General features: G+C 35.8%; 1 protein-coding gene across 3 annotated transcripts in view; it reads left to right on the forward strand.

Moving 5' to 3' along the window:
* LOC129717900 (uncharacterized) overlaps positions 1-25,814 on the forward strand; it is a 201,648-nt gene that overhangs the window by 69,473 nt on the left and 106,361 nt on the right. For 2 of the 3 annotated variants that reach the window (XM_055668169.1, XM_055668170.1), the window contains 2 exons: positions 24,584-24,831; positions 24,899-25,427. In XM_055668169.1, coding sequence (XP_055524144.1) covers positions 24,584-24,831; positions 24,899-25,427 — 777 coding nt within the window. Of the gene's footprint in view, positions 1-2,800; positions 2,859-24,583; positions 24,832-24,898; positions 25,428-25,814 lie in introns of those variants that run through there. The other variant, XM_055668168.1, reaches the window with a different exon arrangement.

Here is a 25,814-nt window from a genome sequence, read left to right on the forward strand (position 1 = left end):
AAAGTACATTTTGTTAGTGTAAAGTAGTGTAAATCAAATTTTCGCCAAAATTGTATTTTCATGTATTTTGAGTAATTTTCATTTTTAATACATGAGGTCACATACTAGCGGGGCTGGTTGCAGGGTGGCCACTCAAAATCGATTTTCGATTTCCCGGTTTTTTCCCGGTTTTCCCGATGAAATTAATTAAAATTTCCCGGTGTTTTAATTTAAAAAAAACTATGAGATAAACATCAATTTTCACATGTTTATTTATGTCCTTGCAAAAATAGTGACATGAAACAATAAAAAATATTTCTCCTTCTTCGCTTTTAGCTCTTTGCGACTATAGCAAGTATCTTCATAGAGACCTCTTACACAATTTTCACCCTTTTTATCTCCAAGTCGTTGACAATTTCGCCTTCTCGTGCTGTTTTTGATTCCTTCTGCTTTAACTCTCTGTCAACCTGCTCTTGAGCTTACAATGCTTCTGAATAAGGGTGTCAATAAATTCAACCAGCGAACTTCGTTTTGCGTTAGGGCTTAGAAGTTATTTTTCCTCGAAAAAAGTTCTCATGCTAAATTTGATCTCAGGCTTCGAAGAGAAGAGCCTTAGAGTGACAAATGAAAAAATGCACATGAAATTGTCATAATTTTTTTTTATGGAAAATGTCTTAGAAATGCACGAAACGTCAAGGTCTGTTATTTCGAACCATTTTTTTTTTCGAAAACTTCGACCCTGGGACTTTCGAGCAGGGCATGTATGAGAGATTTCTTAGACTCGTAAAATAAATTCAACCGACACTTTGAATAAACAATTTGAAAAAAAAATTATTTAAATCAATCAGAGTATAGTGTTACTTTTTCTGGTAATTTACATGACAAATCATGGAAATACCGAAATCCACGAAAAAACAACGAGTGAAAAATCACAGCAAAAACTGTATAAAACACAATTTGTATGTATTTTTGCTCATTTCAAGATGGCTTGACAAAGTTTTTTTTTTAATTCTTTTAGCACCAATATTTAGTGGTTAATTTGTGGTTTCGAAATCCAATTTGTGGTAATTTATGGTTGAGTAATTTCTGAGAAATTTTCAGAAAACTGAGTCAAGCCATCTCTGAAAAAAGATTTCGCTTCAAATGAATCGGACAACGATGATATATACATCAATCGAAAGCTTTTAATTTGTGGTTCACGAAAATGTAGTTTTTGTAGGCATGCGTCATAATAAAATAATTAAAAAACTATTATTTTTGAACATTGTTTACCTCTTGTTGTCAACACCGACCGTACGCGGCGCTGGTAGACCATCAAGATGATTTTTTCTCAGAAAGCTTTCGTGTAGCGATGAGTATGGTGAAACTAGAGATACTCAGAGGGAGAGATATGCGGTGAGCCAAACGAACCGTCAAAATTGGAGCCAAACGAACAAGAAAGGTAACACCACATTGAGAGGTATTGCAATCAGGTACAAAAAAGAACGTGTTCATTTCTATACGATTTTTTGTTCTATTGCCAATGAATGAGTGATTTTTACCCGGAGCTCAACAAACCTTGTGTATAGGTTACAAAATAAGTGAAGGTGTATAAAATTAAACATAAGCATAAAATATATCACCTTCACAGGTTTTGCGAAGCACTTCACTATTCTTAAGGACTTTCACCGTCACCACCGATTATACAAGTCGAATGTTAGTCAACATTGCGCTTTGAGAAGAGATCTGGCACCTCTGACATATGAAACCCAGTTGCCGAATTGGCGATTTTTTTCACTGCGAATCTCTTCCTCTGAGTATTTCTAGGTGAAACAGTATGTAAACAGCAGGGAGACTATATGTGCAGATTTGCTGCGAATTGCAAATGTTGATCAATTAGCAGATATTTGTAGTTGACAAGCCTCCGTGTGTTTTACGTAAATTTCCTCAAAATAAGTGAAGTTTTACGTAGACATGCGAGCGTAATTTTCTCGATCTTCGGTCGAATCATTTCCGGAAATGTAGTTTTGCCGTTTACCGATTGTTTGAAAAAAAAAACCTAAATTAATACACCTTGGGGTGTGATCTGGTCTTTCTCATACAAAATCTATTATATGTTAAAATCTATTAGCACATACGTTTTAACTCTTGGAATAAATTACAGCCTGATAATAATAAAGAACAGTTTTTTGTTTCGATAAATATAATAATATTTTTGTAACCAACTACGCAACTGTATTCGACTGTTGGGTATTTTAGAAACCGGAATGATGCCTGAAGATCGGGAATGGCCTTAGAACTGTAGGGAACGGTTGAAACGCATGGTAAATGCCTAAAGGTGTGAGTCCTGACTAGAATTAAAATTCGATATTTTCTCGTCTCAGGAATATGCTACTACAACTACCCCCTGAATAATAAAACAAAAAAGCTTTCAACGGCAGCGACAACTGTATGTCGTATACAGTAAGGTCGCTTTTCACACGGTTTTTTTTTTACGCGGGTTGCTTTCCTCCATTCCTCAAAAACGGTACAAGATATCGACCTCTTTTCAATCACGTTTTCCGTTTTAGGCCACGAGTGATCATATATCAGTTAAAAAAAAAAAACACAATTTTTGGTGTATATACTCAAAATTTAAAATATTGAATTTTAGTCTCTAGATCATATTCAAACGAGGTTCTAACGTTTTAGGACGGTTTTCTTTGTTATATTTGCAACTCAAAAAAGTCGTTTTTTACGCGGACCCATACAAATTTGGAACGCATCCCTCGCGTAAAAAACGACCTTAGTGTATATAAACGACTGTCGATATGTTCTAGATAACCCACTAGCACTAGCATCGGCAGGTGCCAGTACTATGCTCATCCAACGCCGCGTACGGTCGGTGTGGACAACAAGAGGTAAACAATGTTCAAAAATTTTAATAATAGTTTTTTACTTATTTTAATATGAACTATGCCTACAAAAACTACATTTTCGTGAACCACAAATTAAGAGCTTTCGATTGATGTATATATCATCGTTGTCCGATTCATTTGAAGCGAAATCTTTTTCAGCGATGGCTTGACTCAGTTTTCTGAAAATTTCTCAGAAATTATTCAACCATAAATTACCACAAATTGGATTTCAAATTAACCACTAAATATTGGTGCTAAAAGAAATAAAAAAAATACTTTGTCAAGCCATCTTGAAATGAGCTGTATTCTGAAGAAAATCATAACAGTTTTTCAGGAATTTGATAAATATGAGCTCCTTTTTCAAAACAGTATACAACACATACTAACAAAATCGTCTTAAAAATTTCTTTCAAATCAAAAAATGCTCATGTTTTTTTTTCATTTATTTCGCATTGAAATGCAGACTAATTGATATGTTCCATTGTTAAATACTAATGGAAATCGTTACGTTTCAAATTTTTAGGGCAAAATACCACATTTACGATTTAAAAAAAAATCTTTTTTCTAGATATCTGACATGACATTTCAATTAAAAGGTTAAATAATAATTTTCCTTTTTTTGCGTAGCTAATGTTTGGTTTTGATATAGAAAAAAATTGAGAAATTATATATAAATAACTCTTCAAGGTGGCAATACAGTAGTCAATCGGACGAAAACAGATTTAAAAAAATAACTTATTTTAATTCTGCAAAAAAAAATGCTGAAAGACGTATAGAATTTGTGGAAATTTTTGATATATATTCTCTTTGAAATATGTCACTTGAAATGCAATAATAATGCAATGTCATGAAAATGCAAATCAAAACACCTACAATATAAATGTCCTGCTTGTGATTAAAACCATATTAAAAATCAAGGTTTATTTTTTCTGCCGGACTTTTTCCGACCTCAGAATTAGAACCCAGGTAGGTCCGTTCCGGTTTGGTTCGATATGAAATCGAGCTTTGAAGATTCCGGTCCTATCTGACTTTTAGTCGGACTCCAATGTCGAACACTATTCACAAGAACTTTCAATGCGCCTTCCGCGACGCTGATAGTGTCGTATACGATGTTTTGGGCAATCAAAATTTCTTCCATCTGGTTCAAACCTGAGCAGTCCTAGTTCACATAAGAAGGGGGTTGGATGCAAGATGAGAACGTACGACCATTTTCCTGACAAAATATGTTACGGAACAGCAAAATGTGTTTATTCGTCTGATCAAGCTTGATTTTATTCAACGCTACGAGAACTACGAAGCCGCTGCTGACTTTGGCTGAAGTCAACAACCAGCATTTCCATAACTGGAAGAATCATGCCAATTAGGTCATCATGCAACAAAAAAATACAGGAATCTTGATTTTCCCGGCGTGAAACCTAATTTCCCGTCTTTTTTCCCGGTGATTTAAAATTCCCGGCTTTTCTCCGCTTTTCCCGTTTTTCCCGGTAGAGTGGCCACCCTGTGGTTGATCCTATGCACATCTTCAATGAATTCAAATAACCAAGTATATGCAATTCCAGGAACGGCGCAATTTCGTGATGCAAACTCAAGCCAAGCGCAAACAGTATAATCATTTATACTAAAGTCGCTTTTTATACGGAGGATACCTGCCGCGTATTTTTCTCATGGTTTGGGATTTCGGAAAGCGAACGTATAAACAAAAAAAAAAACCGGAAGTGGCTTGATTTTCGCTGGAACGCTACAGGCTGCCGCAAATTAGGTTTTCGAAAGTCTTATCCACGACTCGCTATATGATTTCGGAATACCAGCATGGATTTGTTAAAAAACGCTCGACAGTTACCAACATGATGCCTATGTTTCTGCTTTGACGAGAGCGCTCGAAAAGCGCCAGCAAGTTGACGCCGTTTACGTTGATTATGCTAAAGCTTTCGATAGAGTGCCGCACCTTCTGATGGTTACCAAGCTGCAAAAAATGGGATTTCCTTCATGGCTGACACAGTGGATACTGTCGTATCTAACGGATCGCAATGCTTTTGTACGTGTGCTTGGTACTAATTCACTTCCATTTGAAATTCGATCAGGTTTGCCCCAAGGAAGCCACTTGGGCCCACTGCCTTTCATTCTTTTTGCAAACGATCTGTGTTCAACTATAAAATCTCCAAAGTACATGTTCGCGGATGATCTAACTCTGGCGAATAGGAGAAGTTTGCTGCAACGTTTATTTATTTTCGATCTTCTGGGAAACAATATTGACAGCACAGAGCTACTAGAACGAGTTTATTTCAATGTACCATCTAGAATTACTAGACGATCGGATTTTTTGAGACTACCTATGCATCGCACTTTATTTGGCCAGAACGATCCAATTGAACTATGTTGTCGTGCATTTAATGTTGTGTCTGAATTTTATGACTTTGGTATAACCCCAACTTGGGGGCTAGTTGGCCAGTTTGACATCCACTCAAAAACATAGAATATTCGCAAAATCGTAAGCTATTTTGAGTCGTTCATATTTTGTCTAGATGCTACAGACTTAAAACAATATTTTCATGTAATGAGTTTTTGCCAAAACATTCCCTACAAAAAAAAAAGAACATTTTGACTAAAAATGGCCAACTAGCCCCGCTCTACCCTATGTATCTTAAAAATTTAAAAAACCCAAAAAATCTTAAACGTTTCGCAAATCCTAAAATCACCAACAAACAGACGTGCCTCTTTGAAGAAAAATTCTGGAAAATCTTCGTCCTTATTCGAAACGTTACACTCATGCGACACCATGAGAGCTTATTTCCTACTAACTTATTCTCGTAGAACGATTCTTGTCTCTGCTAATGGGTGTGCACGCTTGTTTATATCAACCCCAGCGGCATTATTGACGGTTTTTGGCTTTGATAATGAATGTACACGCTTGCTGATAGCGACACTAGCGGCATTATTGCCTACTAAGCAAAATTTCAAAATAATCGTTATTTTTCTGGTAGATGAAATCGTCATCGAGTGGCACGTCTGTTTATGTGTGTTGAAATCTTCAATCTTAAAATTTAAAAAATCGTGGAAATCTTAAAAAATTTAATAATCTTAAAATCTTTAAAACTCTTAAAAATCTTTAAAAGTTTTAGAAATCCTAAACATCATAAATATCTTGGAAATCTTGAGAAATTTAAAAATCTTAATCTTAAACTTAACCATCTAGTGCCCAGTGCCGCCCTTAGACGGTCTTCAGTTGGACCTCTGAAGAGCTTCAATAAGAATTAAAAAAATGTTTAAAAAGCTTCATAGTGATTTTCTCGAAGTCCGTCTAAAAACTAATTTTGGCACTAGAGGGTCAAGAATTTTTAAAATTTTGAAAATTTGAAAATAATAAAAAATTTAAAAATCTACAAATCCTGCAAATTAAAAAAAAAACTTAAAAATCTCGAGAATTTACAAACCTATAAACCTAATCTACAAACCTTGAAAAACTAAATCGAGTCAAAATTTTTTAAACACAAGAGTATTAAATAACTTGATTTTCAAAAAATATTTGCCAATTTCTGGAATAGTTGTCATTCTGTAAATCCCAAAACTCGAAAATAATAAAATAATTCATTATTTTTTGAAAATTATCTTAATCCGAGATATTCTGAAAAGAGAAAAAAAATTCAATTACGCTGGTCGGCAAAAGTTTAAAAAAATGTTACTCTAGAGCTCAAAATAATTGCCCTAAAAAGATTATACCTTTTCAGCCATTTCTGTGAATTTCGTTGCCCCTAGTGAATTCAGAAGTACGTCAAAAGGAGGCTTCAGAGTAGGTGCTCACCGGGTTCGTCGTTTCTACGGTGACTTATAGAAAATCTCATTTGAGTCTCTGGAAAAATTATCACTGGAATGGTTAAAAAGCGATAAGGTGTCGTACACCCCTTTGTAACGATAAGTAACGTTCGATATGACTCCCCCCCTAAAATTACGTAACGCTGGACAACCTGCCCCCCCCCTCCTCGAAATTTGCAATTTTGAGCAAACATCACAGTTACGTAACAGTCTCAACTAGTCCCCCTCCCTCCCCCCTATGTATCACTAAGTAACGCAGACTTATTCCCCCCCCCCCTTAATGCGTTACGTAATTTGTGTACGACGCCCAATCTTTCATTTTTTTCAGTTTGAGCTCTAGGCAAAACCTGTTGCCAGTGTAATTTATATAACCTCGAATTTCGTATGTGTGTCTTTTTTTAATAAATTCTCCTTCAATTTTAGGCCGTTTTCGTATTGCTTTCAAGCGTGTTTTACGCAATTTTCAAATTACTTTTTATTTCTTTTTTTAAATTCGTGTTTGATTTGAAAACTTTGAGGAACTTGTGATTTTTTTTAGTCATTTTATCGTTTTATTTTTAATTTTAAATTTTAAATCAATAAAATGAGAAAAATAAAGTTGTTGAAACACAATTCAAATCTCCAAAATGTTTCTATGAATATTTTAAAACGAAAATATACTTAATAGAGTAAAAAAAATATAAAAAAAGGTTATTAAAAGATGACGAAATAAATTGCAAAAAAAAAGAAAATTGGCGGTTATTATAATAAGAGAAAACAAAAATCAAGAAACAATTTATCTTAAGGGGTAATATCTATCAAATGCTCAAAGAACAAGACTTTTTTCATGAATTTTTCTAAAGGACATTTGAGATGTAAGGTATATAAATAATATATCGTTGGATTAAGCAACTCTTGGAGAGTAGAAAATAAAATTTATTGCTACTTTTTTTACAAAATGGCGGCCGCGGCGAGCAGTAGAAGTCGTGCCCAACTCCACCTATAACCAAAACAAAAATTTTTTCATTATCTACATAAGTATCACTAGTGAAGTACACATGATTATATTTTTAGAATTTTTCTTCGCAAAATGGCAACGGTTTAGAGAAAACAAATTCTTTTTCCACAAAAAAACGACTTTAATTGTTTATAACTTTTGTTATTGTTAATCAATCGCCAAAATCGTGTGTACTTCACTAGATAATCTAATGAAGAAGCTACAGTTAAAATTTCAAATCAATCGGATGTAAACTTTTTCAGTTCTACTGCTCGCCGACTTTGAAAACATGGTTTTGAGAAAAACACGTTTATAGTTTCAAAATGCTTCAAATCTTGAGAATCGCAATAATAAAGCCCCTAATAATTTTTTTACCATCAGTCAGCTATCACTGCGCCGTAAATTTGTCCTTCCTGGGCTTTTTCTTCCTCTTCTTCCTTTTTTATCTGATCTAAGGCTGCGCCTACCCTCTTTCGCGGTATCAAACATGCGACGCTTAGTGACTTTGACGCGGTTGGCGTCCGATTCCACGCAAAGCTCAAACTTGTCGCTCATATTTAGGTACTTTTGAGTATAACTCACAGTTAAAAAGTATCAAAAAACTCAAACAAAAAACGTTCACAACGAGAACGGCTGATCGACTAAACAAAGACAAACTGTGAGTGAACACGTGCTGTAGAGACGCTGTAACGGTCGAAACTTGATGCAGCGACCTCTATACTTTAGATTTGAAACACGATATCGATCATAGGTAACTTTAACTAGTTTACAAAGCCTCGAAATTAAAAACAAAAACAAGCATCGCCAAAATGAACGAAAAATGTTATTTTGGAGCATAAAAGTTGTTCGGTAAAAATTGATTTAAACGAATTTTGAGTTTAGATCAGTACTTGGGCGATGTAGATTTTGATTCTAGGATAGTTTTAGTATAATTAAAACCAATAAAAAAAATGACAAGAGAAGAAATTTTTTGGTGGATATTACCCCTTAAAAGTCTTTTTTTAAAATATTCAAAAAATCTCAAAATCTTGAAAGAAAGATTTGAATCTCAAACGTTGTATATACAACTAACTTAATTAACAAAGATGACAAAGTAGCATGAGAAATAGAAGAAACTAGAATAAACAAGAGGAATCAGCATGAGAAAGAGTAAGAGAACAGAATACGCTCGAAATCGCAAAGTCATGGAAAAAAATTAAAGATGGTTCAGTAAAATAAACAAATTTCACAATACAACGGAAATAAAAGTTAATAAAAAAAAGAAAGCATTGAAGAATAAAACAGAAACAAGCGATTGTAAAGTAGAGCAAAAAAGATCCTAAAAACTTTATAAAATAAAAAAAAATAGACAAACCATAGTATGGAGGAGAAAGATACAATAAAACTCAGGAACAAACTGGCCTTTAAAACTGTTTATAAAAATTTGAAAAATTATGAAAATAATCTGAATAAACTATCATTGGATGAAAAAATTTATTTAAATAAACAATTTCAATAAACAAATATTAAAACTAATAAAATAGAGAGAGAAACGAGGCTGAGAATTAAGAGAAAAATAAAACAGAAAAAATAGATACTAAAAATCTATTTATAAACAACTAGTTCGAGAAAATTTGAATAAAGAAAATTCAAACCCATAAAATAAAGAATAAAAAACAGAAAAATAAAATACAGAAACAAAAAATAAATTTGGAAGAAGAGGCAAAAATGAGAGAAATGGATCACGAAAATACATATGGAAATATTTTAAAATAATAAAAGCAATAAAATTAGCGCTGTTGAATGAAACAACAAAAGAAATAAAAGCAAGTGGCGATTTTAAAAAATGAACAATTCCAAAAGTTCTATATATAAGTTCTATTTACTTTATTAACTATTTAACTGTAACATAAATAAATGAGGTTTTTAAAAAATAAAAAAAAATAAAAATATGGACAACCTTTATATCAAAAAGTCTGGAAAGCTCAGAATGAAGAAATCCGAGATAAAATTCCCGACAAAAAGAAATACTAGACAAATGAAAAATATTTAACTAGAGAAAAAATTGTAAGAAAATAAAAAAGGTCGAAAGTACTGAAAAGAAAACAAAATTCAACCAAGAGAAAATACATTCTGAAATTTGTCCTCAAATATTTCGAAAATCATGAAAGTGACTAGAATGACCACTAAGGTTAAATAATAATAGATTCTATCAAAAAGAAAATGTGAGAAGATAAAACAGAAAAAAATTTCGAAAAAGAAAAAAAAATAATTAAGGAAGAAATAAACGATAGCAGAAGAGATAGCAAATAAATACTTCGAAAACTGAACAGAATTAGTATTACGGCTTCAGTTGAACTAAACCACTCACTTTTATGACGAGAGGATCTATATTGACTGCCAGTAAAGAGGATTAATTTGGAAAGATTCAATTTACCAGTCGAACTCCGAGAGCAGAGCAGCAAATTTTCCACGTTTTCCTAGCGGAAAACAGCTTCCATGTTTGTTCTGCTGCGAGGTGGTAAACGGGAAAGTACGTTCAATATTGATGCATCGACAGTTCGTGAACGCGCGCTGCTGCTGGTGTTGGCAGATCGTATACAGAAAGCAAACCCAGCAGGAAACCCGGTCGAGTGGAAAATGCAACGTTTCCTATTCCGTGTTATCTGCGCTTTGTGTTGGAGAATATCCATCGCACATCGACGGGTGCGGAGCGTTTGCGAGTGCTGGAAGACTGATTTTGAGATCGAATAACGACCCCTCGATGCAGCGAATTATTCCACGGGATGGAAAAGTATAACATCCGAGTGCATTGTTTTAGAATAAGTTCCACCGGCAGATGGTCGATCAACCGGGAAATGCCTTAGCGTAATATGATTAGACAACTTGTTACATCACATCTTCCCCCTTTGATGTTTCGTGGAATGGAATGGCGAATATACAGATGAAAGGCGATACCTAATCCGGATAAGCATAGCAAGAAAGCTGCACGGATTGATTGTCATCAACATCATTTTCATCACTATTATCACCACCGAATGGAGCGCGCAGCGAACAGAAGTCGTTTAATCGGTGATTTGATAGTTTTCGAAAACATCAAAGCTCGTAACGAAACTTTGATGGCTCACAGCAACAGGAGAACAGGATGGCGAAACTAATCTTGAAAATGGTTCCCGAACGCTATAAAATCTTTATCGTGCGAAACGGAGCTTGCAGCTGCGCTTTGGCGGCAATCAATCTGTCGCCAATAAATCCCGCACATTTGGAATAACCTTTCTACGAAAGGGGTCACACGCAGCAAACCGGGAAGGCGAGACATCCAGGGATCGAAATTTCTGTTCTATTGTTTGGTTCGTTGCAGTATTTTTTGAGACCGGATTTTGGTGATGCAATTCGCATTCTGATGCACAGACAATCGGACCCAAATTAGTCATTTCTACTTGCAATACTTGTGGATATTATTATTTTTTGACGCACAGATTTTTTCGTCTAAAATTAGGTTGAACATCGCTTGATCTGTGACTTCCACAGACCATCGCTAGTGACAGGTCAATCTGCAATCGCGCACACACTGCATGTGCAATGCATATGCGGTTCTTCGACCGACGGTTCCGAAAGCAATACATCCTTTTTCGTTCGTCGATCACTGTCAACATTGATGGCGCCTCCGGTTGTCCGCATTTGACGAATGGCGCACCGCTTTGTCACGATCACAGCATTCTAAAGTGTGTAGTTCAGGATGAGAGAAGGAGGGGGAGCTTTTGAAGCCAATTTCGAAACTGGAGCGGTCTACCGGCGTGCGAGATAGATAAATCAGTGCCACCATTACGCATAAGTTGTGAGCAAATAAATGGAACTGTCAACGACAGACGACAGATACCGAGCTCTGCAGCCAGGAAGGACGAAAGCCACTGGACCGATTCATTTGAAGTAATTTCACATTCGAAAGATCCAGTTTTTGTGTCGCACACGGGATGCAAAGTAAACAAGCGCTGCCGAAGCTCTGCGTTTGCGTTGCGGTTCCCAGTGAAGGCGAAAGTTTGTTCCACAACATTGAGCGCCCTTTCGGAAATGTGCAGAATATTTCATCGTGCGGGAGTAATTTATTTGTTCCACATAAACAAGTTGAGTTGTTTTCTGTTGTTCTGACGCGTTATGCAATTTCAACCGATGAGACGGAAGGGAAGACTTTTGGCGATCAATCTTAATAAATTTTGTGCCATGAAATAAAATCCACTGGAAAGCTTGCACGCTCTCGAATCGACGAAATAAGGGTTCTACAGTGTCACCAAGGCATAGACAAATGGAAGGCTGCCAAAATTCGATGGACCGAAGCGGACGTTGAAACTAGCGGTTTACTGGGCGCTGTGACTTATTCTGATGCTTTTTTTTTCACCGTATTTTTATTCCTTTTTATCACTTTTTCAACTTTAATGATTTTTTTAATTAAAAAAAAGCCTTGGTGTGCCACATTCCAATTCGGAACTCGACCTTCTGTTTATTGTACACAGACTTTGCAGCCAACTGTTAAGTGTGCAGGACAATTGCGGGGCTAGCGCTACGATCCTACTAACACTAACAGTCTCTCCAGCGCCGAGATTCGAACCTACGACGACTGGCTTCTTAGGCCAGCATCGTACCTCGAGACCAGCTGGAAGGTCAATTTTTTCAATTACATTTTTGATATTACATAGTTCATAGTTTTAACATCATAGTTTTAACACACTTTTCGACACGTTAAATGTTCTGTGATCATTTTTTACGTGCCATTTGTCACTTCTTTGACATGTTTTAAAATCTTGTTTGACACTTGTATTTTTTACATATTCTGAAGCTATTTAGCTTGAAGCTTTTTATGCTATTATCTCCCTTCTGTAAATTCATTTTCAATATTTTTTATTATATTTTCTACCTTTAACTTGTTCAACAGCTTTTTATGCAATTTCAAACATTTGGCACTAAATGCCTGATTTTTATCACTTTATTTTTGTTCTCTATGAGTTTTGTGTTCGCTCGTCACATTTTCAACACTGTCACTTTAGTAATTATTGCTACCTCTCTTTTAATATTTGGCACTATTTATACTTTTAGTTTTAAAACATTTTTCCTACAATTTTTTTGAAACATAACTTTTATGATGTTTCATAGAAATTTTCAAACATATTTCCATATCAATGTTTTAATACTTTCTGATACTCTCTTGATACTTTTGCTGAAAATTACTTTCGCACTTTCTGTTTTTCTTTCAATTTTTCCGATATTCTCCATACACCTTTAAAAATTCATTATAGGTTTTATCAATTGGCAGTTTATTGGCAAATATGTTTGCACTTTTCAATACTTTTCTGACATTTTGTTTAGTGAACGATCAACTTCATTTAAAGAGAATTAAAGCTGTTTGATTATCTGTTTAAGCTCCTTCTTTTTTTAAATTTTTTTCGGCCCTCCTGTGACATTTTTGGGATACATTTTCTACACCTATTACGATTGCTATTTTGATTCATATTTTTACGCATTGTAGTTATTTAGGAAACTTGCTGGTAATCTTTGTTTTGACACGTTTTTATGCTTTTTTCGTCCCTTCTTGAAAATTGGGTATTATTACTACTTTTCGCCTCTCGTCGGATTTCCTTCATTCTTGCAATAATCGAAAATAAGCTATGCGTCCTTCAAAATGCGCTTAATTACTCATTAATCAGAGCTGAAACGAGGTTTTCTTCTCCAGCACAGCCGACGCTGATTTGTTGTTGTTGTTGTTGTTGTTTTACTCGCTTCAGTCCACACTACTCTTCCTACCGGAAGTTTAACTCTCAGTAGTCACGTATAAAAGCTAACATGCAAAAACTTAGTCTTCATTGTATAACCGACTACTACAGCAAGAGAACGGTTGACTCTTACTGGAAACTGGCTCGATCCGCAGCTGACAGAGCAGCAGCTGATTTTAGCGCAGCAAGGCTGAGCAAGCAACTCATTCGATCGTAGCGTTCCATAGTAGACGGACCAACCGGCAGACTGCACAGCTTTGCTGAACCTGTCCGAATATGTTAGTAATGTTGTTCAGATATGCCGCGCCACGTTTGCTTTCAGCCGTTTGACCGTTGCACAGTGGTCCAATAAGGCAAAGAGTGGAACTTGATTCCATAGCGCCCTTCACCTTCATCCTAGCTTAATAGTGTCTTCGGAACAATTGTTTATATGAATGACCCGCATAATCGCAAACTATCAAAATACTATACTACTTTACTATACTAAAACTAAAAAAATTCACTTTTTTGTGTTACGAGATAAAAGAATAGTTTATTCGGCAAAGTTGTAGAAAATTTAAAAATATGAAACTTTGTTGAACAAATGAAAATCCTATCTTTTTTCGGTACAAAGTTATAAAGTATATTACATGGAACTTATTTAAAAGTTAGTTTTTTGTACTTAACTTTTGTTAGCTGCATTTTACACGAAAGTGTTGTTCGAAAGAATTGTTGGAGCATACAAAACACACATTTTTTCCAAAGATCATATATATCCAGGACTTTTCTTTACGAAGTTATATAATATTTTAGCTTATTTTTTCGATAATTTCAAGAACGTATAAGTTAAAAAGGGGCAAGTGGAATCATGATGTCAATGCTTTTCCTTGAAGTTAAGCTGAAGTACTATAAACTCCTTTAGGTTCCATTTGTTCCAATTCACCCACGTTAGAGTACGGCGACCATATGTTACAGTAGGTGTTCATATATCAAAAATACTAACTTTTTTGTGTTAAGAGTTAGAGGAATGCTTTATTCGGCAAAGTTTTAAAACGTGCAAAAATATGAAACTTTGCCCAACAAATGAAAATCCTATCTTTTTTCAGTACAGAGTTACAGAATATTTTCTGAAAAAGTTACTTAAAAGTTAATTTTTTGCACTTAACTTTTGTTAGTTACATTTCACAAAAGAACGTTATTCTAGAGAAGCATTTGGACATACAAAACACACGTTTTTGTTGAAGGCCTCAGATCTTCAGGACTTTTTCTTACAAAGTTATAGCATGTTTTAGCTTATTTTTTTCGGTAACTTTACCTAACTAAAAATATGATATAACTTTGTAAGGAAAAGTCCTGGAGATATATGGTCTTTGACAAAAATGTGTGTTTTGTATGCCCCAACAATTCCTCTTAACAATACTTTCATGTAAAATGTAACTAACAAAAGTTAAGTACAAAAATCTAAATTCTAAGTAAGTCCCATGTAATACACTTTATAACTTTGTACCGAAAAAAGATAAGATTTTCATTTGTTCAACAAAGTTTCATCTTTTTGAATTTTCTTCAACTTTGCTGAATAAACTATTCTTCTATCTCTCAACACAAAAAAGTATTTTTTTTATTTTTAGTATAGTAAATTTTTCATATGTTTTGACAATTCGCTATTATGCGGGTCGTTCATACAAACAATTGTTCCGAAGACACTTTTAAGCTAGGATGAAGGTGAAAGGCGCTATGGAATAAAGTTCCACTTTTTGCCTTATTGGACCACTGTGCATTGCTAACAGCTGTTAATGTGCCGGTGTGTATAATCGTTATGTCTTGTTTGCTTGCTTTCATTGTGTGTAGAGCGGAGGATAACAAGAAAACTAGAATCATCTAGTGATTATCGGTCCATGCCAACCCAGAATCAACGCTTTTTTCCAAGTTTAACATCCAAATATTTAAAATTATTTAATTCAATTGAAAAGAGAGAGTTGTAAGAGAAATATCACTGAATTTCATCGCACACCAATCGAGTGTATTCCCAAACCTATTGCAAGAAATACATTGACTTGAAACAGACTGTCGTACTTTTACGTTAACCTTGCGGTCGTGTCCGATGCTCATTCTGTGGCTTTTTCTTTTGCCGCATTATTTTTTGTCAATGTTGATGAAAATTTTTCTCAAATGTTTTGTTATTTTGTACGTTAATTTGTCTTTTTCTCACACATTCTGATTTAATTTTGACATTTTTCGTCGATTTTTTTTTAACTATGTACAGCAGCGGTTCTCAACCTGGGGTACGCGTACCCCTGGAGGTACGCGAAAGAAAAATCAGTAATGGCGGACAAAGTAATCTTTCTTTATAATACTTTATTTTCTTTCAATCTTGCAATGTAGCAATCAAACAAACCATAGTTCAATTTGAAACCGGAACTAGTCTACCATAACATGATCTACCACTACCAATCACCCACTCTGCAAAAAACATTCCAAGCCGGGGAATACAATCGATATGAAAAATATCCCCAAGGAGTACGCGGAATAAGAAAGGTAGAGAATCGCTGATGTACAGGATGGTGAAAACTTAGAAAAACCTGCAAAATCAAGGAATGTCAAAGAATTCATTATCAGGTCAGGGAAAATTTTTCAAGCGAGACGCAATTTTCCATTCAAACAATTTTTTAGCGCTGAAACGGATTTTTCTAGTAATATAGGCTAGAGGGGGTTTGGTTTCATATTTGATCGATTTTTTTCACTGTGATTTCAGATTCGCGTCCATTTTCGTTGCAATTTTTTGTGCTGGATACTGAAAAATATCGGGAAAAATAGTATTAGGTATATTTCATATATTATACCTCTTGTGAATGTTTTGCTACACTTTTAAATTTTTTTGCCTTTCTCCTTGTAAGGCATAGCAATCACTGACAAAACTGAAGGTATAAAAGTGCTCCAAAGGGCCAATGGCATATATCACTCGACTCAGTTCGACGAGCTGAGCATTTTCCGTATGTGTGTGTGTGTGTGTGTGTGTGTGTGTGTGTGTGTGTGTGTGTGTGTGTGTGTGTGTGTGTGTGTGTGTTTATATTTCAATCTCACTCGATTTTCTCAGAGATGGCTGGACCGATTTTCATAAAATCAGTGTCATACGGAAGGCCTAGTTGCCCCAAGACCCTATTGATTATTTTTGCAATCGGACCCTTACTTTGTATGTTATGTTTAAAAATGTGAAATTTAGCTATGCAAAGAAACATATTCCGAAGACTACTTAAACTCACTCACTTTTCTCAGAGCTGGCTCAACCGATTTCCACAAAATTAGTGGCAAATAAGAGTTCCAGCTGCCTCATAACATTCTATCGAATTTTACAGTAATCGGACTGTAACTTTGTCTGTAAGGTATCAAAATGTGAAAATCACGGAGCTTCATTATCTCAAAAACCAGAACCGATTTGAACAATATTGATATCAGATGAACAGGTTTGTTAAGGGTTAACTGAAGAATTATTATAATTGAACACGTTAAACCAACCGTTGTGAAAAGAAAGTCATATTTGAAATAGAAAAATACTACAAAGTATACAGCCCTAAAGGTTGTATGAAATGGTGACGTAGGACTAAATGTATATATTATATACTGCGATAAACTGTTCATAGGCAACACTGCCGTTTAGATTTGATGGTCGTTATTGTAAAACTAACGATGCATGAATACATGGAAATTTTACACTAGTAGTAGTTGCGAATTTCTCATAACTCTTATCTTCAAGCATCTATAGTTCTGAAAAGAACCGATTCCATAATCTCCAGTTATAAATTCGTGCTACGAACGCTGATGATCGCACCATCGGTAGCATTGAATATTTTGCTTGACCGCGCATAATGAATTTTGCTCTCCGCTGTGCCCTCCAGTAGCTGTGTCAGCAAAATATCCTGCAGCGTACGATGGTAACTGTTGCTGCCGTATGCAAAATAAAGGTCACATGTTCCGCAGTGCCTGGAAGTTGACTCGTATGCAGCTCTCGTTTCCTAATGTCGGGTACCTCTAACAGCTATACTCCACTCGCTATTGTGTGACAAACTAAACTGAAGCTGAATTTTCTACACGCAGTCTTTTGTATCGAGTTCAGCGTAGATTTTTGCCATTAGGGCGTGGCCACGCAGTTTAGAGAAAAAGAAACAAAACAAAACACCTTCGATACTACTGAGTGATTTTCATAATCACTCTGGTTCTCAGGTTAACTAATTTTCGTTACTAATATTTGACTGATAACGATGTTCGAATGGGCACAAAGAAACAATTAAACCGGAAAATCGCTCAATTTAGCAGTGAAAATTCTTAAAATGAAGGTTATATCTTGCTGTGATAAACTATTCATAGGCAACACTACCGTTTATCTTTGGTGCGCCCTGGTCGTTATTGTAAAAATGATTATTGAGAAATAGATGATATCTTCAATCATTTATAATTCTAAAAAGAACCGATTCCATAATCTTCAGCTCGAAATGTGTGCTGTTGAGATGAATAATGGAGGGTTGTGTGACAAACTAGACTGAAGCTGAATTTTCTACACGCAGTCTTTTGTATAGAGTTCAGCGTAGATTTTTGCCATGAGGGCGTGGCCACGCAGTTTCGAGAAAGACGAACGGAACAAAACACTTTGTTGAGTCAAAATATGTGGGCAGTGGAATTTTTCGTTTTCCGTTTTTTGCCTCTGAAACCATTTCCTTTTTGTAATTCCAAGAGTTTAATTTTATTAATATTTTTCTTTGAGAGTTCCGAAACTTTTCTAAAAGTTACCCTTTGGCAACTTTTCTCTATCCCTTGTCATTAATATGATATTCTGATTTATTAAAATAGCTTAAGTTCTTTTCAAATGTTAGTACAGATAAATTTTCGCAAAAAAATACAGAGCTGCTTAGGGTAGAAGGGCCTATACACCCACAAAGTTTCGATAACTTCTAAGAGTGTGCGGCTGGCCCTTCTATGAAACTTTTTCTTAAAAAAACTCTCTTTGTTTTTTTTTTTCATTTATTCTGTTACAATTTTGGTATAATTTTAATGCTCTTCGATATACTTTTTTTATTATTTCTTTTCCAAAATTTGTGTGCACTTTCCTGACTTGTTTCTGTCATTCTCTGGTCCCTCTCCGATAAATGGGATTTTTTCGTCACATTCTTTGACATATTTTTATTCTTGTTGGCACCTTTCAGACAGTTTCGTGACACATTTTTGCCAATTTTTCAACTTTTTGTTTTCTTTTATCGGTCGTTATGGACGCTTGAGACTATTTTCTTTTTTTTGTACATTTTGACACTGTTGTTTTTCATATCCCTGCAAGCTTATCTTATGCAAGGCTTCAATACAGTTTTAATACTTTCGACTTTTTTACCTTAAATTTTCAATTCAACTTTTTGCCTTTTCTAAATGTTAGATTTTTTCAACTTGTTTTTTTCTTGGGCACCTTTATTATGCAGGTGCTTTCAACTTGTTTTCAATTTAGATACTCTATATTTTTCAGTTCTACTTTACTGACGCAGTTCCTTTTTTGATTTTGTTTACCTGTTTTGGATGTTTCGTTGTAGACTGAGTTTTGATATTCAGTTCTGATAATTTGCCTCCACTTTTTAATTGTTTTAACACTTTGTGACTACTCTCCAATCAATTTATCTTCTTTTTTTTGGACGTAGGACAACGTCTTTGTTTTCTATACTAGATTACATTTTGTGAAATTGAAAATGACACTGGCATATGTTGCGTCAGATTTCAAACGATTAGAACAAGCGCACGACTTAATGCATCTTAGTCATTTATATGTCGGTGGGTAGATAGAATGTGTAACAATTGTTTGATATAATGTTTAACATTGTTGCTTTACTGCTTAATGGTAAAAAAAGGTGGAAGGATCCAAGGTCAAGCTTTTGCATACATTTCCCTCGCTATCGGCTTGCTTCCCGATAACTTGGACGAAACAAATTCCACTGCCTACATATTTTGACTCAACAAAGTGTTTTGGTTTGCTTTCTCTAAGCTGCGTGGCCACGCCCTAATGGCAAAAATCTAAACTGAACTCGATAAAAAAGAATGCGTGTAGAAAATTCAGCTCCAGTCTAGTTTGTCACACAATAGCGAGTGGAGTATAATAGCTGTTAGAAGTACGTGACCTTGAGAAACGAGAGCTGCATACGAGTCAACTTCCAGGCACTACGGACCATGTTACCTTTCTTTTGCATACGACAGCAACTGTTACCTTCTTACGCTGCAGGATATTTTGTTGGCACAGCTACTGGAGGGCACAGCGGAGAGCGAATTTAATTATGCGCGGCCAAGCGAAATATTCAAAGCTATCGTTGTTGCGATCATCAGCGTTCTATAGCACACGTGAAGATTATGCACCATCGTACGCTGCATGATATTTTGAGGGGAACAGTGGAGAGCAAATTTCATGCGCGGCCAACAAAATATTCAATGCTACCGGTGGTGGTGCGATCATCAGTGTTCAGTAGCACACATTTCGAGCTGCAGATTATGGAATCAGTTCTTTTCAGAACTATAAATGTTTGAAGATAAGTGTTATGAGAACTCCACAACAACTACTAGTGTGAAATGTTCATCTATTTCTCTATAATCATTTTTACAATAACGACCAGGGTGCACCAAAGATAAACGGCAGTGTTGCCTATGAATAGTTTATCACAGCAAGATATAACCCTCATTTTTAAGAATTTTCACTGCTAAATTCAGTGATTTTACGGTTAAATTGTTTCTTTGTGCCCACTCGAACACCGTTATCAGTCGAATATAAGTAACGAAAATTAGTTAACTTAAGAACCAGAGTGATTTTCGCATCGGGAAAGCAAAAACTTTCTTTTGATGCTTATGAAAATCACACAGTGGTATCGAAGGTGTTTTGGTTTGTTCCTCTTTCTCTAAGCTGTGTGGCCACGCCCTAATGGCAAAAATCTACGTTGAACTCGATACAAAAGACTGCAGAAAATTCAGCTTCAGTCTAATTTGTCACACAACAGCAAGTTTAGTATACAGTCACCATCGTACGCTGCAGAATATTTAGCTGGCACAGCTACTGGAGGGCACAGCGGAGAGCAAACTTTATTATGCGCGGTCAAGCAAAATATTCAATACTATCGATGCACAGTGTTTTATTTTGCTGATTTCGTGCGCAAAATTAATAGCTTCGTCAAATTAGATTTTGGTGATATACTTTGTACGGAAAAGTTTCTATGTTGCTAGTAAAACCATTTGCCACAGCTTTTTTCAAGACACTAGCTGTCTATCGTACTGTCCTAAAAAAATAAATTTTCCATATCACTTCTAGGTGAATTAATCACTAAATCGTGCATTCTAAAAGAAGCACAATAAAATACATAGAAACTTTTCCGTACAAAGTATATCACCAAAATCAAATTTGAAGACGCTATTAATTTTGCGCACGAAATAAGCAAAATGAAACACTGTGCGATGGTGCGTTCATCAGCGTTCTGTAGCACGAATTTCTTACAGAAGATTATGGAATCGGTTCTTTTCAGAACTATAGATGTTTGAAGATAAGAGTTATGAGAATTTAGGCAACTACTATTTGTGTACAATTTTCATGTATTATCATGTATGCATGTTTGCATCGTAAGTTTTACAATAACGACCATCAAATATAAACGGTAGTATTGCCTATGAACAATTAATCGCAGCATATAATATATACATTTAGTCCTACGTCACCATTTCATACAACCCCTAGGGCTATATACCTTGTAGTATTTTGATTACATTGTGGTTCGTTTAACTTCATTTTTGGCATCTCATTGTTTCGACTCAATTTTGGTAGTTTTGATACCCTGTTACTGTTCCTTTTAATTACTTTCCTAATCATTTTTTGAGAGTTATATGTGGAAAAAAACGAAACTTTATAGCAGAAAGCCAGAACCAAGTTTTTTTTTGTTCTATTTGGGCCCCCAAACAATCCTGAATTTAAGTTGAGTATGTCGAAATTTATGTTGCAAATCATTTTTTCTGCCAACACTGCCAGTGTGCCGGCGTCAGTCAGATTTCCATCAGAAGTAACCTCTGAAACACGTTGGTTTTGATTATCACGAAACTGGGGACATGCTTGAAAGTCGACGGTACTTCCCACACCGAAGAGTGATCTAAAATCTAGCGCTATGGATGGTGCTATTTACTATATTGGTCCGTCCGCTATAAAAGGCAGCGAAATATTTTAAATCGCCACCTGCTGCAGCTCTGCCTACTGCTGGTTGCTGCAGTTCGCAGTAAAACAACCTCTTGGTACAGTGATCGGATATACCGTTGCTGCTATCCGCTGCCCCTCGCTACCATCCTCTACTACTTAATTAGACCATCCACTAGTAAACTGATTGATTCGAGGAGAAGCAGGCTCTTATATAGTCCAAAGAGTGCATTTTCGGCTAACTAGGTATAACGTTCTGTCGACCGTGTTAGGGGCCATCCACATACCACGTGGACAGTTTGGTGGGGGGGGGGGTTGTGGAATGTCCACGGTCCTTACAAAAAAAGAATTTATATAAGCATTAGTCCACGGGGAGAAGGGGGGGGGTAGTAATCGTTAAAAATCTGTCCACGTGGTATTTGGATGGCCCCTTAGGGAAAGCGAGTATGAAATGACCAATCAGATCTATAAAAATCTGCGTTCCAATAAAGCTTAACTGTTGTCAATACTACAGTGTTTGCATAATTAAGGCTTGACAATTTTTAAGGCTTGATTATGCGTTTGAGTGTCGTATGGGGGCAGATTACAGATGATGAGTGTAACGGAAATTCAATTGGTACTGAAACTTTTCCAATTTCTAATTCGTTCTAACATGTTGAATGAAGTGTAATGAATGAAAGAGAAAATATTTACTCTACAAACAAGTATTTGATTTATCCTCAAAAGGACAGTTTATTGTTTGCTCGAGTTTGATGCTAATCACATCTCTGTGCTATCCCCTGACAGTGGAAATAAGGGGGAGAACGTAATGGAAAGATGTTTTCACTTAGAAAATTTGACGGCCGACAGATTTGGATTGCAAAAATCCTCGTTTAAGTGATGCCAACATACGGCAGTTTTTCGCTGGAGAAAGTGCCGGCCAATGTAGCCACCACTGATGCTGCCACTACCGCACAAAGGCAGATATTTCACTCTACTGATATCCACTGCCGCTGCTGCTATCTGCTGTTACTTGGTTGGGACCGTGCTAGTGGCCATTCACTAGTAAACTGGTTGGTTTGAGCAGAAGCAGGCCAATTGAGCCAAATGGCTCAAATGGTGCATTGCAATAGTTTGAATAATCAAACTTTAATTGTCAAAAAGTGATTATAAATGAAACAGATAATATTCCAATCGGTTGCTTTAAAAATAAAACGGATCGGTTGGAAACTGACTGAGTTTTGGAGATTTTGAAGTGAACAATTTTTGTGACTCTCGATGTTTTTGGTTTTTCTATTTGTAGCCCTATATACGTTGTCGTAAGACGTAATTCTACGTGAAAAAATAATTTTCTATGAAATGTCTTGAAAAAACAATTTTCAATACAATTGAATGCCTCTGGAATTGTTTTGACAGTTTTTGAATTCTAATACTGTGAATATTCTTGACATTTTTTCAGTACCTTTTTTTCATTTTTTGGCTCTTCGTTGTCCTTTTATTGCAGATTTTTTGCAGGCTCAGTTTCTGTTTTAGTTTTTTTTTTCTACATATTTTGGCAGGGTGCCAGAACTTTGTTTTAATTTGATCTCTATTTTACTGCCCAAGTTTTTGATCATTTTATGACCATTTCGTGTTCTTTTTATCCCTTTTTCTCGAAATTTCGTAAGCTCTTTTTGGCGATTGTTGAATACATTTCCTTTTTTATTGGCTTTTTATAAGTTGTTTTTTACATATTTAGACATGTTTTCAGTTGTTTCGATACTCTGTGATTATGTTTTTATTTGATTTTTCTTATCTTCTTAACATTATTTTGCTTTTTTTTTACTTTTGATTCCTTGTTGACGATTGTTGATTTTAGTTTTCATGTGAATTTTTATAATTTATTTTTATAATATTCACATTGTGTTACATTTTCAACGTTTTGGTTTACTTTTGAACAAAACATTTTTGCTGACAATGTCGTTATTTAGATAGCTTTTAACATGTTCGAAAATAACCCTCTTCACTCTTACATAAAAAACAAATTTTCAATTCAATTGTTGGTAACTATTCAACATGTTATACCATACTTTGACACTATTCTTGAAAAATTCTGGAACTTGTTTTCTAAGTGTTTTACATATCTTAAACACTATTTTAGTTAATTCTACATAGTTTTTAGGCACTTTTTTGAAGGTTGTCACTTTTTTTTAAATCATTTTATCAGTTTTTAATTTTTTTTGATTTTTTGTTATACTTATAAAACTTTTTTTTCGCCAATGACGTTCTTTGGCAATATTTCTGGCAAGTTTTCATTGCCTATAAATAGATGCCACATTGTTTTTGACGCGAAACTATTATGATAATTTTTTGTTTTGATTTTGCAATTTTTCTGACACCTAACTTAATTTTATTTTAGCTTAGACATTGACGTTTCGGTTTTTAAATAGTATGCAACATAGGATGCTTTAAGCCTATTTCCATCATATTTTAAATATCGAAAATTGGAAACGATAACTATTGAAAGCCTCGTATTTTAAGTTGCATAATTGAGAGTGGTCTCAACTACACCTTTGAATTTTCGATCTTTAACCTAAAAGCCGACCTTTGTTGGTGTAATTTCTTGAAATTATCCTAATCTGCTTTAGTGGCTTTTCTACTTCATTTTCACGCATGAGTTGAATTTTCGAAAATCTACACATGAATTCAAGGGAAACAGTCTGTCAAAAAGCCATTCAAAGCCAACTTGTTGAGTGGATAATTTTTTTCGCTTCATATGATCTAGGCATTTGCAAAACTGATATCTCTGATGTCATCGTCATCGTCGTTGTCGTCGTCGTTACTCTCGAAGTCGGTGGCGACGTCGAGCGACGTGCGGTTTAGTGGTTTTCTTTGAATAGAGATATAGAAAATGGCAATGTCATAACAGCGTAGTAGCGACAGTAGGTTTTCAGTTTTATTTGATCACGTTGTGCAGTCTATGGAGATGCAACAGTTTCTACACATCACAGTGTTCAATGAAGTGTTCACTAACTTGTTTTCGTTTTCTGCTTCTTTTTATCTTCTCTTCTAAAAGCTGATCAGATCGTCGTGGTTCATAGCAGTAGCAGTAGCAGTCCTACCGTTGGTAACTTCAGCGACTGGCAGCAGCTTCCGGAGGCGCCCCAGGACGGACCAAAACGAAACCTCTGCTCTATTGGAGGCTGGTACAAAAACGCCACCCGTCGAGCGTCGGTGAAAGGTTCAAGCAGAAATAAATCCAACACCGATTCTTCGTCGGGATCTTCATCGTTTTTGTCCGGAACCGTTGCCGCTACGGATCAGGTACGGGTGATCATCACTCAGCTGAAATCAATATTTTTCACATATTCTATTCTCCTCCCGAAAACAGGTTCTACTCAAACTAGTCCAAAGATTGGCGTCACTGAGAAGCGGCGGCAGCAACAGCAAAAAGTGCAAAAGCAAAAAGCACAAACAAGTCGACAGGAACAACACTCCGGACGTCCAGCGTGGCGAAGCTAACCGACCCGTTGCACCCATTCCTGTCGAACCAATCCTCCAGCCGACAAGCGGAAGTGAAATTGATGAGCCTTCTGCCGTTGATGGCGGAAATTACCATGCCCAAATCGCTGTGCTTGTGAACGACGACGACGACGACGAAGGCGAAAACGATGCTTTTCCCTCTGGTGGACCGGCAAATCAGAAGTGCATAAGCTTTAGCCAGCAACCCAATCTCAGCTCAACGGATGATGATGATGACCACGTTGATAGTCAGCCAGATGCTAGGAATTTAATTAGTTCTACTGGAAACGCTGGTTGCCATAACGACAACCACCAAAATCGATCATCGTCCAAAATGGGCTCCAATGTGTCCCGGCATCACGAGAAAGGTTTAACCGGTCGGCGGGCACAATCAACTGGTGAGTACCTCTTTATTCTTCCCACACTCACCATTCTTTCCAGAACCGACAATTGAAATCTCCATATTTGAACCCAATTTGTGCCCGTTGGCGGTTTACCCTGAGAAACGGAGAGGAAGATAGCAAAAGTTTGCCACAGTCAAACTCCTAAAACCGAAACGAATCGAATCGAATATAAAAAAGAAAACCTTTTTATCCAGTTGGTTACCATGATTTCGGTTGCGGCGTGGAAGTTTTCCAATTTTCCCCCGGTGTTTTCAGTGTCGAACTTTTGCAGTCGAAAGTAGCCCATCTCTCCGTTTAGCAAAACTTGTCTGGAAGGGGCGAAATTTCCACCATTACTTTGTTTGAGGCGCTGATTGAATTAAAAGAATTTTTTCCGGTGCT

The sequence above is a fragment of the Wyeomyia smithii genome, chromosome 1 (assembly GCF_029784165.1).
Source record: "Wyeomyia smithii strain HCP4-BCI-WySm-NY-G18 chromosome 1, ASM2978416v1, whole genome shotgun sequence".
Classification (NCBI taxonomy): Eukaryota; Metazoa; Arthropoda; class Insecta; order Diptera; family Culicidae; genus Wyeomyia; species Wyeomyia smithii.